Below are 16,761 nucleotides of genomic sequence, written 5' to 3'. Positions count from 1 at the left end.
GCACGGTTTCCTCCTCAGGAGAAGGCCCTGGTTTGTGTGTGTGCAGCAGATTCCACAGATTCCGTGCCCTCCCGGAGATTCTTCCCTGCTCCTGACACAAACTGTCTTCTGTTATCCCAGCCACCCTGCCATGGTCCCTTTCTGTTGGTTGGCAGGGACGCTCAACGTTGGCCAGTTGACCTCATCCTTCCTGGCTGTGTTCCGCTGTGACTGTCTGTTATTAAAGCTGCAATATGTAACTTTTTTGGGAGACCTGTCCAAATGCACATAGAAATGATAGTTATAGATCTGTCATTCTCATTGAAAGCAAGTCTAAGAAGCGGTAGATCTGTTCTATGTGTTCTATTTCTATGCTTCCCTTTCTTAAATGTGATTTTTGGGTCTTTTACTTTTGGTTTTGTACACCAGCTTCAAATAGTTAAAACACTGTATGTTTTGGTTATGGAAAATATATTTCACAGCAGTTTCGATGGTACAATGATTTTCTACACTATACTTGCTTGTTTTGTTACATTAACTGACATTAGGACTAGCTATTTAAATTTTAGCAACCAGGAAATGCCGGAGCAATTTCTGCATAGTCCACCTTCAGAGGAATAGGACTCCAATTGGACTAAAACAGATCTGTGTTTGTCAGACACTGTGCTTAGTGCTCATCTGTAAAATGTGTGGTAAGACTTGTGCAGTGGACAGTCAATGGGATCTACATACCAGAAGGACATCCTCAAGCCATGCTGTATTTTTCTTATCTTACATGACCTTCCATGACCCCGTGTTTCTAGCCTTCAGTTTGTAGGACGCAGGTGCACCCTCAGTTGCTCTTCTTCATTTTGAAGGGAAAATCCTTTGTGGCATACAGTTTGCAGTTTGCGTTTAATTATGTAGCAAAACGGAGATTTCACACCAAAAACAGGAAGCAGAGAAACCACTGTATCCAGCCTTTTCAGTTTAACCAGGACTTTGGCCTTCGGGTATAGAGGGACCACACCAAGAATTACTCAGGGAGAATTAAGTTCCAATTAATGTGCTTTTCCTGCATACTTTCCAATTTTCTCTTCTGTCCTCTACTTTCCCTCTAAATATGCTTGTTTGATCCTTATTAAAGTATTTATTATTTATTATCTTAATTTATTATATAAATACGTTGTGACAGTTGATTTTGATTTACTCACAGTTTGGAATGTATATTTTATATGGAGGTCTGGWATGAAGAACATGGAGGAGAATCAGACCAGATTAACATGTAAGATGGTTGTCAGTTTCATCAGATGCAGAGGTACTCAACTTAAGTCTGATTGGCAGGATCAGTGTTTGGCACACTCCTGTTGCTCCCTATCCTCCTAGCCATGTTCAACTCTGTTCCTCCGACTAGAACCTCCTACAGAGACATGGWATGAATTCAGGGGGCAGTTGAGCCTCATTGAAGCTCTGGCCAGCCCCAGCYTTATTGATGTTGTCTCAGAGAGGATCAGTATTTGTCTTTGACAGCAAGAATGGTCTACTGAACAGTCTAGTCTCTTTATGATAGACTAGTTAGCTCTCAAGCTGTTGCATCTTGAGATGGCTGAGGGACCTTATGGGTTGTGGGGGAGGGGCTTTMCCTGGGCCCTTCCTGAAAGCGGGAAGCAGGTGGAGTCTTCAGGAAACCTGTCTTTTCCTGGACCTCTACTCCACAGAAGGAGAGGCTGTGTCTCGTTGGAAGGGGGAAGGCTTTGTGTGCGATTCCTTAAACAAAAGCCTTCTTCCGTTCTGAGTCTCAGTGACGACAGCACTCCACCCAACAGCCTGTCCCTGCCCCCTTTTTTTTTACTCACTGATTGGACTGGCTAATACAGCACTCTACTCCTCCTTAAGACTGCAATCAACTTACATAAGACAAACGCTATTGGTCATTCATGACTGCTCCGCTTTGATGTCGTGTGTGTGTGTGTGTGTGTGTGTGATTGGCTGATGGATTCTAGAATCTCTATTATACAGTTGAAGTCGGAAGTTTACATACACGTAGGTTGGAGTCATTAAAACTGGTTTTTCAACCACTCCACAAATTTCTTGTTAACAAACTATAGTTTTGGCAAGTCGGTTAGGACATCTACTTTGTGCGTGACACAAGTAATTTTTCCAACAATTGTTTACAGACAGATTATTTCTCTTATAATTCACTGTATCACAATTCCAGTGGGTCAGAAGTTTACATACACTAAGTTGACTGTGACTTTAAACAGCTTGGAAAATTACAGAAAATTATGTCATGGCTTTAGAAGCTTCTGATAGGCTAATTGACATAATTTGAGTCAATTGGAGGTGTACCTGTGGATGTATTTCAAAGCCTATTAAACCTTCACACCCAGTGCCTCTTTCTTGAAATCATGGGAAAATCTAAAGAAATCAGCCAAGACCTCAGAAAGTTTTTTGTAGACCTCCACAAGTCTGGTTCATCCTTGGGAGCAATTTCCAAAATGCCTGAAGGTACCACGTTCATCTGTACAAACAATAGTACGCAAGTAAAACACCCATGGACCACGAGCCGTCAATACTTCTCAGGAAGGAGAACGCGTTCTGTTCGCTAGAGATGAATGTACTTTTGAGTGCGAAAAAGTGCAAATCAATCCAGAACATAACAGCAAAGACCTTGTGAAGATGCTGGAGGAAACGGGTACAAAAGTATCTATATCCACAGTAAAAACGAGTCCTATATCGACATAACCTGGAAAGGCCGCTCAGCATGGAAGAAGCCACTGCTCCAAAACCGCCATAAAAAAAGCCAGATTTATGGTTTGCAACTGCACATGGGGACAGAAGATCTACTTTTTGGAGAAACTGTCCTCTGGTCTGATGAAACAAAAATAGTACTGTTTGGTCATAATGACCATGTGTATGTTTGGAGGTTAAAGGGGGAGCTTGCAAGCCGAGAACACTCATCCCAACCGTGAAGCACGGGGTGGCAGCATCATGTTGTGGGGTGCTTTGCTGCAGGAGGGACTGGATGCACTTCACAAAATAGATGGCATCATGAGGAGTAAATTCTGTGGATATTGAAGCAACATCTCAAGACATCAGTCAGGAAGTTAAGCTTGTCGCAATGAACTTCCAAATGGACAATGACCCAAAGCATACTTCCAAAGTTGTGGAAAAATGGTTAAGGACAACAAGTCAAGGTATTGGAGTGGCCATCACAAAGCCCTGACCTCATCTATAGAAATTTTGTGGGCAGAACTGAAAAAAGTGTGTCGAGCAAGGAGCCCTAAACATGACTCAGTTACAGCAGCTCTGTCAGGAGGAATGGGCACAAAATTCACCCAACTTATTGTGGAAGCAAGTTAAACAATTTAAAGGCAATGCTACCAATACTAATTGAGTGTATGTACACTTCTGACCCACTGGAATGTGATGAAAGAAATAAAGCTGAATAAATCATTCTCTCTACTATTATTCTGACATTTCACATTCTTAAAATAATGTGGTGATCCTAACTGACCTAAGACAGGGATTTTTACTAGGATTAAATGTCAGGAATCTGTGAAAAACTGAGTTTAAATGTATTTGGCTAAGGTGTATGTAAACTTCCTACTTCAACTGTAGGTCTCAATCAAAGTCTCGTCAAAAGTGTATTTGGYAAAACTGATTACGTCAATAATCATATTGGCCAATAGGGGGAGTATGGGGTTGTTGGGTCAGAGAGACATTGATTATGATTGTGTCATTTGTTTGGCTCCTGTTCTATATCTGTGCTGTATTTAAATCTGCACCTACATTTGAACATTCCCTGAGGCTTTGTCCACTTACTAAAAAAAGACACTACTTGTGTTCTCTTACCGACGGATGGGAGTAGCTGGACTTGGTCGAGTTTTTTCCTGGATGACAATACAGTGCTATGTCTTCCTGTCATCTCAGAGAGGCAGTAGGACAGGGTTCACCTCCCAGCCTGCTATTGTCCTGCCCTGGGCTCACTGGGCTGACTGGGCTCACACAACYCAGGGGCCTGGCCCTCAGGAACTGGCCCTTCCTCAGGCCGGGGTAGTGGCTCCATGCCTCCTGGCTCCTGCCCTGCCCCTTGCAGTCCTCCCTACACCAACACAGCTCCAGTCACATGCTCTGTACACCCTCCTATTCTGTCAGACTCCTTTCCTTCCTCTGGTGTAATTTTAGTCTGATTTGATCATCAATGTCAGAGTCATGGTCTTAAATGTAGTCTATTACTGCATTTTATACCATATCAGCATACTGGACATATGGGAAGGGGAAGGGGAAGGAAGGGAAAGGGAAATGGAAGGGGATATCTAGTCAGTTGGCACAACTGAATCCATTCAACTGAAATATGTCTTCCTCATTTAACCCAACCCCTTGACGTTCACGTCATCGACGCCTGGGGAGCAGTTGTAGTTGGGGGTTAACTGTCTTGATCAATGGCTTGGAGATTCAAACCAGCGACCTTTCGGTTACTGGCCCAATACCTCTAGGCTACCTGCCGCCCGATATTGGGATGTATTAGATATTAATGGTAAAGGAAAAACATATTTTTGTGAATGTGAATCATTTCTTGTAAGTTCTATGAATGTGATTCATTGTCTTAGCACAGGAAACCAGGAGATGGAAGGAGAAAGTAGATTCTCCAACAGGCTAATATTCAAATAACTGACTTTCATCTCTTCATCAGGACGTGCAGAGTGAGCTCAGGCCGCGTCTGTGTGTGATCAAGAAGGGGCCTCATGGCTACGGCTTCAACCTGCACAGTGAGAAGGCCAGACCAGGCCAGTACATCAGAGCAGTGGATGAGGACTCACCTGCACAGAGGTCAGGCCTGCTGGCCAAGGACATGATAGTACAGGTACCTATCTAGCTCACCTTTGACCTCTGGCATCATGCTGTATTATTATTATTCRATGTATAGTAATAGTACATTYCTATTGTTAGTAGTATTCAATACACAGTACTATTATTACTGTATAGTAGTAAATTAAATAATATTGTATTAATGAAAATAATTKTGTTTGTCATGCAAGCTTTTCTAAAACTACGGGACTTGTCTTTAATGSCCMTGGCACAATTCAGTCATGTTGAAGTTGAAGTGTGGAGTGAGGAGGACTGTGAGTGGTAGTAACAGTCTCTGTGTGGGGTCCTAATCTCATAGGAGGGGAGAGGTGGACACTGTCACTGGGAGTTAGCTCAGACTGGGATAATCCAGCTTTGTCACTGGTGACTTGTCTGCACTCCACCACCCCAGTCTATCCTGCTCATTACTCAGTACTGTAGAGCAGGGTGGGTGGGTGTGTATTGTCAGAGGTGTGTATGGCTGCCTGGCTGCCCTCATTCTACTCTAGCCACTGTTTTGTAAATTCGTTTCTGCTATACCCCAGCAGCCATGAGAGACTGCATAGAAAAGGAGAGAGGCAACAGTGAAGAGAGTTGAATGCTTGAGACAGAGAGGGGTTTCCATCCCCCAGCGGACCCCACCCACCACCCATGAGGACTGTATTCTCTCTGTTAAATGGACAGCTATTGTTACTGCCCAAGCATGTATTGTTTTGTCTCCTTCCTGGACTGTGGTAGACAGGCAGGCCCACCCCTATGACCGACACAGATATACACACATGCACGCATTACACACATGCGCATACACACGTACACACACACATAATTATTTTTTATATTTTTATGTAACCTTTATTTAATTAGGCAAGTCACGTACACATACACACATGCACACCACACACACGCACACGCACCAACACGCGCACGCGCACACGCACACACACACACACACACACACACACACACACACACACACACACACACACACACACACAACACACACACACACACACACAACGTGCATAAAATACACACTTAGAGCTCACAGAACCACACAAACAAAGTACACACATGCTATCTCAGCAGTGGTTCCTCAGAATGTTCAGCTGTCTGGGGAACAGATTACATTATGACATACAGTGGGGCAAAAAAGTATTTAGTCAGCCACCAATTGTGCAAGTTCTCCCACTTAAAAAGATGAGAGAGGCCTGTAATATTCATCATCGGTACACTTCAACTATGACAGACAAAATGAGAAAAAAAAATCCAGAAAATCACATTGTAGGATTTTTTATGAATTTATTTGCAAATTATGGTTAAAAATAAGTATTTGGTCACCTACAAACAAGCAAGATTTATGGCTCTCACAGACCTGTAACTTCTTCTTTAAGAGGCTCCTCTGTCCTCCACTCGTTACCTGTATTAATGGCACCTGTTTGAACTTGTTATCAGTATAAAAGACACCTGTCCACAACCTCAAACAGTCACACTCCAAACTCCACTATGGCCAAGACCAAAGAGCTGTCAAAGGACAGCAGAAACAAAATTGTAGACCTGCACCAGGCTGGGAAGACTGAATCTGCAATAGGTAAGCAGCTTGGTTTGAAGAAATCAACTGTGGGAGCAATTATTAGGAAATGGAAGACATACAAGACCACTGATAATCTCCCTCGATCTGGGGCTCCACGCAAGATCTCACCCCGTGGGTCAAAATGATCACAAGAACGGTGAGCAAAAATCCCAGAACCACACGGGGGGACCTAGTGAATGACCTGCAGAGAGCTGGGACCAAAGTAACAAAGCCTACATCAGTAAACACTACGCCGCCAGGGACTCAAATCCTGCAGTGCCAGACGTGTCCCCCTGCTTAAGCCAGTACATGTCCAGGCCCGTCTGAAGTTTGCTAGAGAGCATTTGGATGATCCAAAGAAGAATTGGGAGAATGTCATATGGTCAGATGAAACCAAAATAGAACTTTTTGGTAAAAACTCAACTCGTCGTGTTTGGAGGACAAAGAATGCTGAGTTGCATCCAAAGAACACCATACCTACTGTGAAGCATGGGGGTGGAAACATCATGCTTTGGGGCTGTTTTTCTGCAAAGGGACCGGGACGACTGATCCGTGTAAGGAAAGAATGAATGGGGCCATGTATCGTGAGATTTTGAGTGAAAACCTCCTTCCATCAGCAAGGGCATTGAAGATGAAACGTGGCTGGGTCTTTCAGCATGACAATGATCCCAAACACACCGCCCGGGCAACGAAGGGTGGCTTCGTAAGAAGCATTTCAAGGTCCTGGAGTGGCCTAGCCAGTCTCCAGATTCTCAACCCCATAGAAAATCTTTGGAGGGAGTTGAAAGTCTGTGTTGCCCAGCAAACAGCCCCAAAATCACTGCTCTAGAGGAGATCTGCATGGAGGAATGGGCCAAAATACCAGCAACAGTGTGTGAAAACCTTGTGAAGACTTACAGAAAACGTTTGACCTCTGTCATTGCCAACAAAGGGTATATAACAAAGTATTGAGATAAACTTTTGTTATTGACCAAATACTTTTTTCCACCATAATTTGCAAATAAATTCATAAAAAATCCTACAATGTGATTTTCTGGATTTTTTTCTATTTTGTCTGTCATTGTTGAAGTGTACCTATGATGAAAATTACAGGCCTCTCTCATCTTTTTAAGTGGGAGAACTTGCACAATTGGTGGCTGACTAAATACTTTTTGCCCCACTGTATGCTGGGCCAATGGCCTGATGGCTGAGATGGTGTTGCTAGCACTCTCTGGCTACTAGCAGTTGTTGCTATCTAATAACCTATACCTAACCTAACCTGTATGAAGAGAAAGGAAAGTAGAATGTTTTGCACTCCTTTATGTTTTCTCTGAATTGTACACTGTTCTCTTCAGCAATGTTTCATTTGTATTCAGACTACGTACTACAGATTCTTATGCAACAGTGAAGAGTTTAACACTCATTTCTCAAGCCCCTGGGAGAGCTTCAGTTCCTCTGTGTGTGTGTGTGCAGCAGCATATTCTGTGTTTGTGTGGAGAGACAGGATTTCCTGCTGGACAACAGACTGATAATATTGAAAACTAGTCCTAGCTTTGATAAACAGGTTATCGTCCTCATTGTGAGAACAATGGAAATATGCAAGAAATAGTTTCCCATAAATAGTTAGTTACTTGAACAAACTATGGTGCTGATGTGAAAGGGAAACCTGTAGTTTTAGGCTGTTGGACTAGCCGTCACCGTTTAGACTTGGTAAACTATAGTTACACTACTTATACAACTAAGGAGTTAATGCTTCATGGGCTGATTTGTGCAGACATGACTCTTGTGTCTGTGTGTGTTTTGAAGTTCCTTACACTCTCTCCCTCTCTCCCCCCTCTCTCTGTCTCTCCCCTCTCTCCCCTCTGTCTCTCTCCCCCTCTCTCTCTCCCACTCTCCCCCTCTCCTCTCTTTCTCTCCTCCCTTCTCCCCCTCTCTCTCTGCCCCCCTCTTTCTCCCCTCTCTCTCTCCCTCCCCCCCCCTCTCTCTTCTTTTCGCTCCCCCTCTCTCTCTCCCCCTCGCCCTCTCCCCCTCTCTGTCTCTCTCCCTCCACCCCTCTATCTCTCCGTCTCTCCCCCTCTCTCTCCAGGTGAATGGTATGACAGTGGAGGGGAAGCAGCACTCGGAGGTGGTGGCAGCCATCAAGTCTGGTGGTGAGGAGACCTCTCTACTGGTTGTGGACACAGACACAGATGCCTTCTTCAGGAGGTGCAGAGTCACTCCCACCCCAGAACACGTCACAGGTGAGACCAGAGATCCACAAGAAAGGGCCAGAACTCAGTTGATGCAGTTTGGCTGAATTAGTCCTTTCTGTAGACATACGTGTCCAAGCATTCACACACAATGGACGTTATCAGCTTGCACCTTCCTCACTGTGTGTGTGAAGGACAGACCTCTGAAGCCCCTCACTCACACGATCCATGACGGACATGGGAATCATTATCAGATCTGAGTCAGCCTCACAGTGTAGGGAGCGTTTTGCCTCTGCAATCACCTAATCATTTTTTTATTTAACCTTTATTTAACTAGGCAGGCAGGTAATGATTAAACCACTTACTTCTCCTTTAACAGACTCATTCAATGTCTATAGTCCCCAGAGGTTTCTCTCTCAGGCCTGATCTCTTACCCCCCTGTCCCCCTGTCCTTGGTAAACACTAGCAGATTAAGGGTCTGTCTGACTGCTTGGCCAGGCTCCTCTGCTCCTTTCTCTCTGCCAAGGAACACAGACACAGAGACACACAGATACTGAGCTCATCTKATTTCCTGTCCCCTCACGTTGTTTGCTCGAGGTACAAAATCCTAACTCTTAGGTACGGATCTAGAATCAGCTTAACRTCCCTGAATGTCAACCACTATTAGGGGCTAAATGCAAACTTCCCCCAACTGTCTAGGGGCAACTTCCCCCAACAACCACTGAGCTCTTCACAAAGAGAAGGCTGTTGTACCTCTGAAAGCCCCTAGAGGGAGCCACAGCCTGTAAATTGATTCCAGTGCCGGAGAGTCTGGCTGAAGGTTGGCATTTATTGTCATGAATTTTGCCCTGGAGGCAGCTCTGCGGAGTAGTCACTAGCTGGCACAGCCACAAAGTCTTAAAATCAGATTTTTCACCTAACCTTAACCACACTGCTAACCCTAACCTTAAAATAAGACCAAAAAGCACATCTTTGCTTTCATACATTTTTACAATATAGTCAATAATTACTTTGTAGCTGGCCCATCTAGCGGGAATCGTTTGTTTCTGCCTCCAAGGCAAGATTCATGACAATAAACGTCAAGCTGTGTTTGGCTTGGGAGGCCAACTGTGCCCAAGTAACACTTGTTGAAACAGGGCGGTAGCCCATGACAGCACTTGGCTGGCTACTCTGAGTGCCATTCTGATGCCAACGGCCTCATAGAACGATGATGCCAGCCCAGCCGACGCTATGACAACCATATGGGTGTGGAGGAAATCGGTGCCCTCTGTGTCTGGGACATACATATTAGTCAGTGTGTGTGCTGCAAACACCCCCAAAGAGGCTGTTTATTAAAAAGGTTACCTGTCTGTGCCATCGTATTAATAAGATGGTGGGTAGAAGTACAGCATATTTATTTTTCATCTAACTAGGCAAGTCAGTTAAGAACACATTCTTATTTACAATGATAGTGGGTTAAGTGACTTGTTCAGGGGCAGAACAACAGATTTTTACCTTGTCAGCTCTGGGATTTGATCTAGCAACCTTTCGGTTACTGGCCCAACGCCCTAACCACACCTGCCGCCCCTGTCAGTTAGTGTCTTTCATGCTATTTGACCAAACTGGGAGTTTTATGCTTCTTTAGTGCACCAATAAAAATACAGTAGCTGCTTTGTTGTGATAAGAATTTCCTCTGTTTTACATGGAGGAATGTTCTTGTATTCTGAGTCCACACTGGTTGTTTAGACAAGCATTTCGCTACACCCGCAATAACATCTGCTGGTCCCGTGTGGCTCAGTTGGTAGAGCATGGCGCTTGCAACGCCAGGGTTGTGGGTTCATTCCCCACGGGGGGACCAGGATGAATATGTATGAACTTTCCAATTTGTAAGTCGCTCTGGATAAGAGCGTCTGCTAAAATGACTTAAAATGTAAAAAAAAATTAAAATGTAAATATGTGTATGTGACCAATTACATTTGATTTGATTTGACAGCTATCCATTGGCATGGTTACACCTCAAAGTGTACTGATGATTGACATGCTGTGTCCTCTCCTCTGAATGAGTATAGAGAAGCAGTAAAAGGAGATAGAACTCCTGTTCCATCCAGGGGGATATATGGTCAGGTCTTAGTCCTATCTAACTTCCTTTGGTTTCTGCTATCGGCTTCTAAACTTGACTGAAAAATGCCCAACAGGAGCAAAATTCCATTGTTGCGTTGCCCAGGTAACGGCTCTCTCGTGTTGCCCACTCAGAGGGCACCGTGACTTTGGTACACACTCAAGCACATACTCGCACACACACACACACACACACACACATACAGTACATGTGTGCGCGAACACGCGGCCAGACACACACACACACACATGGATGGACACACACTCCACACTCCCCTCTCACCACCCCTCTGGCCAGCACTTGTGTTTGGTTTCCAAGGCGCTGGCTCCAAGTGGCCTCTCAGCCTGTAGTGTTAGCTGTATTGGGACTGAAGAGCCTCTTGTCCGTGTGCAAACAGTGAGGAGGGACCCAAGGAGCACAGAGGTACATAGAGACAGCTTCAACAGGTCTCAGAACAGCCCAGGGGGACGCAGACCAGGGTCAGGCTATCTTTAGATGATAACAGGTTACTATCTTAGTTCTCACCGATTGTCTGTCTGTCTGTGTGAGAGGAATTGAAGCATGGCAGGTAAGGGTCCGTCTTAGTATTCCACCAGCTCCGACCAGGGGTCAGTTGTTCATCAGTCAACTGTATCTGTTTTAGATAGACACACAGGTTTAGATATAGTGTATTGTCTCTTTCTGTGGTTGACTTAGCCAAGTGAAAACCATTCCTTAATATCCTTGTGTTAGAGGACAGTTTCTTACCGGGGCTATTTGATATAGGTAGGCTACTAGGGTACTGGGTTTCATATGCAGCAGCTTGTTTGGACMTGATGATGCGTGGCAGGTAACCAGGGTCAGAGAACATCTCTGTGAAGATGAACCCTGTTTGAATAATGGATGACCTACACWTACCTGCGCTATGTAACAGAGTAGGTGTCGCTGGGATGAAACCTGAACTGGATAGGAGCKGTTCTCTGGAGCAGGYATATGAGTCACTCTGGAATTCTGTTCTGGTGTTTGACGGAGGTGGGACAGTTACAGGATATTTAGGACTGACTATAAGATTGGAGAATTGCCATGATTAGATGTTGTTGAATGGTTGTGAATAGCTGGTATGGAGGAMGGAGTGTGAGTTTGTGTGGAGTCCATYACTGAGCAGTGTTCTCTTCTGCTTTCAGGATCTTTGCCTGAGCCTGTTGTCAACGGAGACATGGAAAAGACGGTAAGACTTGGATGCCAAATACCTTATTGACCTAATATCATACAAAACTAACATTTGAGAGGGAAACAGCCAGCCAGCCAGCCAGCCAGCCAGCCAGCCAGCCAGACAGACAGACAGACAGACAGACAGACAGACAGACAGACAGACAGAGTTGCGCTCCCACAGAGTGGACTTCCAAAAACACTAGTCTTTTTTCCTGGCACTGTGGAGGTCACTGACAGGTCAGCCCCTAGAAATGAAACACTGTGGAGGTCACTGACAGGTCAGCCCCTAGAAATGAAACACTGTGGAGGTCACTGACAGGTCAGCCCCTAGAAATGAAACACTGTGGATGAATTGCTTCTGCGTTGGCACTGACAGGCACCCTATCAGCTGAGCATTCATAGGGAGTGGACTAGTATTATTTTATAGGACTGTAGAGTGTGTGTATTGCTTCATATAATTTACTTTGTGTTGGTTGGTTCTCATTCTCCCTCCAGCTCACTCATTAATGAATAAAACAGACTGTTTCCAGCAGGCAGGCTGGCCCAGGCAGGCTGGCTCAGGCAGGCTGGCCCAGGCAGGCTGGCCCAGGCAGGGAGGGTATCTTACTCTCTATGTTGATATTATATGTAAATCCTGTGTAATCTGAATACATTCACTCAGGAAGCCAGGAGAGCAGGAGAGCAATCTACCCTGACAGAACAGAACCAGGTTCAGGTGTCTGTAATATACAGTAGCAGGGCTAGTGTAGCCCTCAATAGTGTGCTCAGAGCCTGGTAGACGGGTATAGAGGGTTCWCATGGTAATGCTGGATAACAAGAAGCTGAAAGCAATACACTGTTGTTTAGGCATGGAGAATTCATCAGCACCATGTTAATCCCTCTGAGGTATTTGTACATAATCCRTTAGTACYGGGACAGACCAGCSCACACCTACCACCTACTGTACTGTAGACTCAGGAACAGAGAGAGAGATCTGGCATATGATAGCAGCCCACTGTATTATCTGGGGATTCTCTATTGTGTGTTGTGATATAATCTAGATATGGTCAGTGATTTGGAGGCTTGCCAAACAGGCAGATAAACCCAGAGTCGGGCCACTGGCCACAAACCGAAGAAGATTTCATTAGGTTAACTCCACTACATTAATAGTATGCTAATAGACTTCATATGTAAAGAAGACAGGCGCAGGTCAGTAGTGAGACCCTAGTCCTCAGTCATTGACCATTTTATGCCCCAAATCTAACAGTCAAAACATTGGACTAAGTGAGATGGGAGGCAGGGTAGAGAGGTGAGGGAAAGGTAGAGAGAGAGAGGAGTTGAGAGGTTGTAGAGAAGTTAGGGGGAGGTCACTCTCCATGGGGACGGTAGAAAGCGGATGTTTCCGGTTTTCAGGGATGCAGTATTTTCAACCTAATTTATGTTTCCCCTGAAAAACAGAACGTTTTTTTACGCCTGCTATCTTAGTTTAGGGTGAGGTAGGCACTGACATGGCAGAACAGGGTGATTGGGTCTTCTCTAATGCTCTGACCCCAGTAGGCTCTAGTAAACTGCTGCTGCTGCCTCTARTGGCCTAGGGAGACATATCATACAACTTCCCAACCAGCATGGTCAGACAGTGTGTGTATGGGGCACAGGAAAGTCTGCCTCCCTGTGGGCAAACATAATATTGCAGCCAGACTCTCCATGGAGAGTTCTCTCAAACTTGACCCTCACTTTGGCTACTTGTATTTGATCTGATTTGTTGCTTGCTGTCTGTGTGTCCACTGCAGGTGAATGGAAATGGAAAACTGTCCAAAGAGGTGGAGCAGGACTCTAAGCTGTCAATCAGCCCGTCTCCAAGCAACACCTCCTCCAACGCCTCACTCACAACACCGTCCACAGAGGTAAGTCCCTCCCTGAAAACGCATGTGAAGCAGCATTATAAAGCAGCTAAAGTCTCATGATCTGAATGTGTATCCATCTATACAGTAATGTATAGTGTCTATTATTTGAGCACACTTGTAAAATAGGCTTTACTACAATATCAAAATATAAATGTCTTCTCTCTCTAGCCTTGTTTATACTTGGTGTTAACATGTGTCCTTTGTCGGGATCTTATCCACATTCTTATTGGGTCCACATTGTAGCCGTTGCATCTACATCTCTTATCCGTCTATTGTGTCCACATTGTGACCAGATATCCTGGACCCTCCCTGTATGAAAATGATTTGACAGATATTCTTTCAAAATAATATGTATTTATTTTAAGATACATTAATGCCATAAGTTTTACGTTTACCTGTCAATTATTTTAGAGGGCGGGATAATGATTTAAATGGTTTCACTATCCAGATCTGTTTACACTTGCGTGTGTGACGCAAGATCAGATCACAATCAGTTCACAATGTGTCTTTTAGTCATCTACACCTGTCTAAATATGCTGGCAAAATCAGAATGCGGACAAGATCAGTACAGAGTACTCATGTTTAGAACCAGGTATAAACAGGGCTTGTGTCTCTTGTGCTTTCTCTCTCTACTTCTGCTCCTCTCTCACACTCTCTTTTGACCCCTCTCTCTCCTCCCTGGTTGGTCAGTTGTCTGAGCCAGTGATCATGGGCGCCATCCCGGGTCTGAACCTGTCCCTGCAGCAGGTCAAGGAGCGTGCTCACCAGAAACGCTCCAACAAGAGGGCCCCGCCCATGGACTGGAGCAAGAAAAATGAACTGTTCAGCAACCTGTAGATAGAGCACCTCACCCTGCACACAGCCACATACAGTAGATACTCACAGAGAGGTCAGTGAAGGAGAGAGAGACGGAGAGAGAGGGGTTGTTCTAAGCCCCATGTTTTCTATGACTCATTAAAACCAGCAGTTTAACTATTGGTGAGGGAGAATACAGGTATATGTATGTAAAATATATACACAGATATTTGTATTATATTCCAGATGCTATAAATGATGTGCTACCAATATCTAGACGAATATGCCAATGTTGGAAAGGAAACAGCTACATCAGATCAGAATCTTTGTATTGTGATTTGAAAAGTTATTATAGTATAAAAAATCTGTTTAATATCATTTTTGCAAGCAAGCCATTACTTTATTCTTTTAGAACTGCATTGTATAATTGCATTCTTTTTTCTCTAAAGTACGTCATTGAGAATATTTGTTTGTACATCTCAGAAATAGGACGTGGTCTCTTTAAGACAAATTGTTTCCAAAAAGGATTTTAGAAAACTGGGTGTTCAGCCCTGAATTTGCTGATTGCTGACCAGACTGTATATCAGACCGTTAAACCACCGGTCTGACAAAACATTTATTTTTACTGCTCTAATTACGTTTTGGTAACCAGTTTATAATAGCAATTAAGCAATCTCTGGGGTTTGTGTAATTCCACATTATACCACGGCAAGGCTTATCCAGGCACTCCGCGTCGTGTATATACTTCGTGCCTCGTGTGCTTAAGACACCCTAGCTCGGTATATGGCCATATACCACACCCCCCGGGCCTTAGGCTTAATCACCGGCTTAGTACAGGTTAGATAGCCAATATAGAATGCTAAAAAGTGTTTTTTTTGTTACTTTCTTTTGATAGACTTCACAGGATCAGCATCATTGCTAGTATGTTCACTATGAATGGTTATCCGTTGTTTTAATCACTTTCCCCAAAATAAATAAGCCCAGCGAGTTAGATTTAAAGTCGCTTATTTTGCTAGGAAACAGTTGTGGACGGTGACAGAGCAGTAAGTGTTTGAACTGGAACGCAAACGGCCCGTAGGTGCTGCTGCTTTGAAAGTCTGTAATAGACTGGTGCAAAGGAACAAGGGCGCACCGACTAAGACGCTGCATTGCTAGTGCTAGAGGTCACTACAAACCGGTTTATCCCGGCCGTGGTTCGGTACAAGTCCCATGGGGGATGACTTGTTCTAGTTAAATAATTAAAAATGCATTCTCGCCAAAGGATTTTCAGGCGGCTCTGTGCAGAATGATAAACATGAGTATAAAAAGCTATTACCAACCAAATATTAAAACATCAAAATAACTAACAAAATAAACTTTCAAATAACGTTATAATCTAACAAATAAAAAAAAATGTAAAAGGCGTGTTCACTGATTTGGTAAAGTACATTCTTCACTTTGTGTATGAAGGAACCAGTATACAACTTAAAAACAGAGAACGGACCAAAAGGGCTGACGAGTATGTTTTCCTACTCAGCCACTGGGCCTCGTCTGCTTTGAAGACTACGGATTCAAAGAAATTAGCATATAAAAAAAAAAGAGGTCATAAAAGCTAGAACATAACACAAATTGATAAACGCCACAGTCAATAACCCTGCTTTAAAAATACACCGTTGCCTGAGAGCACAAATAGAAATTTAGCATCATTTTTACCACTATTTGCCTTATGTTCCAGTGCTGTGATAATTATAGTGTAAAAACAAAAATAATTGATCTGCACTCCAGTGTGTTATTAGCTAGCTAGCAGACCAGTGAGGAATGATCTATACATTTGTCAAAATTAACTGCTAATGATGCCAACATTCCTATTCAACATTACAATGCAGTCAATCCACAGCCATACACGAGCTCAGTATTTCTATAGCACAATTGATATGCCGATCACAATACCTTACTTCCCCCCTTGCATAAGTAAAAGCAGGAAAATGCAATCACCTATTGCCTCTACTTGCAATTCATCCCAAGACTGTTTTTGGATTCTCCCTACCAAAAAGGCTGCCATTTTTGTCCCAGTCTGGCAGCAATGACATTTCCCCTTCTTAGTAATTAATCGGCGCTCTATTGCCAACACCTCTCACACCATTCGTTTAAACGTTGTAAAACCATTGTGAGAACATTTGACTGTGCAAACCCTCTTTGCCTTGCATGGAGCCGCCAGCCCAGACTGACTGAAATTACACGTGGGATTTTTTAAAAGCTAACAATTAG

The 16,761-nt window shown here is 43.9% G+C and overlaps 1 protein-coding gene across 1 annotated transcript in view; it reads left to right on the top strand.

Moving 5' to 3' along the window:
* nherf1b (NHERF family PDZ scaffold protein 1b) overlaps positions 1-14,859 on the top strand; it is a 41,160-nt gene extending 26,301 nt beyond the window's left edge. Inside the window, exons 2-6 of the mRNA XM_024012338.3 lie at positions 4,655-4,825; positions 8,445-8,598; positions 11,809-11,852; positions 13,606-13,719; positions 14,410-14,859. Coding sequence (XP_023868106.1) covers positions 4,655-4,825; positions 8,445-8,598; positions 11,809-11,852; positions 13,606-13,719; positions 14,410-14,556 — 630 coding nt within the window. The 3' untranslated portion in view covers positions 14,557-14,859. The remainder of the gene's footprint in view (positions 1-4,654; positions 4,826-8,444; positions 8,599-11,808; positions 11,853-13,605; positions 13,720-14,409) is intronic.
* Positions 14,860-16,761: the final 1,902 nt, after the last annotated feature.

This window comes from Salvelinus sp. IW2-2015, linkage group LG20 (assembly GCF_002910315.2).
Source record: "Salvelinus sp. IW2-2015 linkage group LG20, ASM291031v2, whole genome shotgun sequence".
Lineage (NCBI taxonomy): Eukaryota > Metazoa > Chordata > Actinopteri > Salmoniformes > Salmonidae > Salvelinus > Salvelinus sp. IW2-2015.
This window is presented reverse-complemented; position numbering and strand designations above follow the sequence as displayed.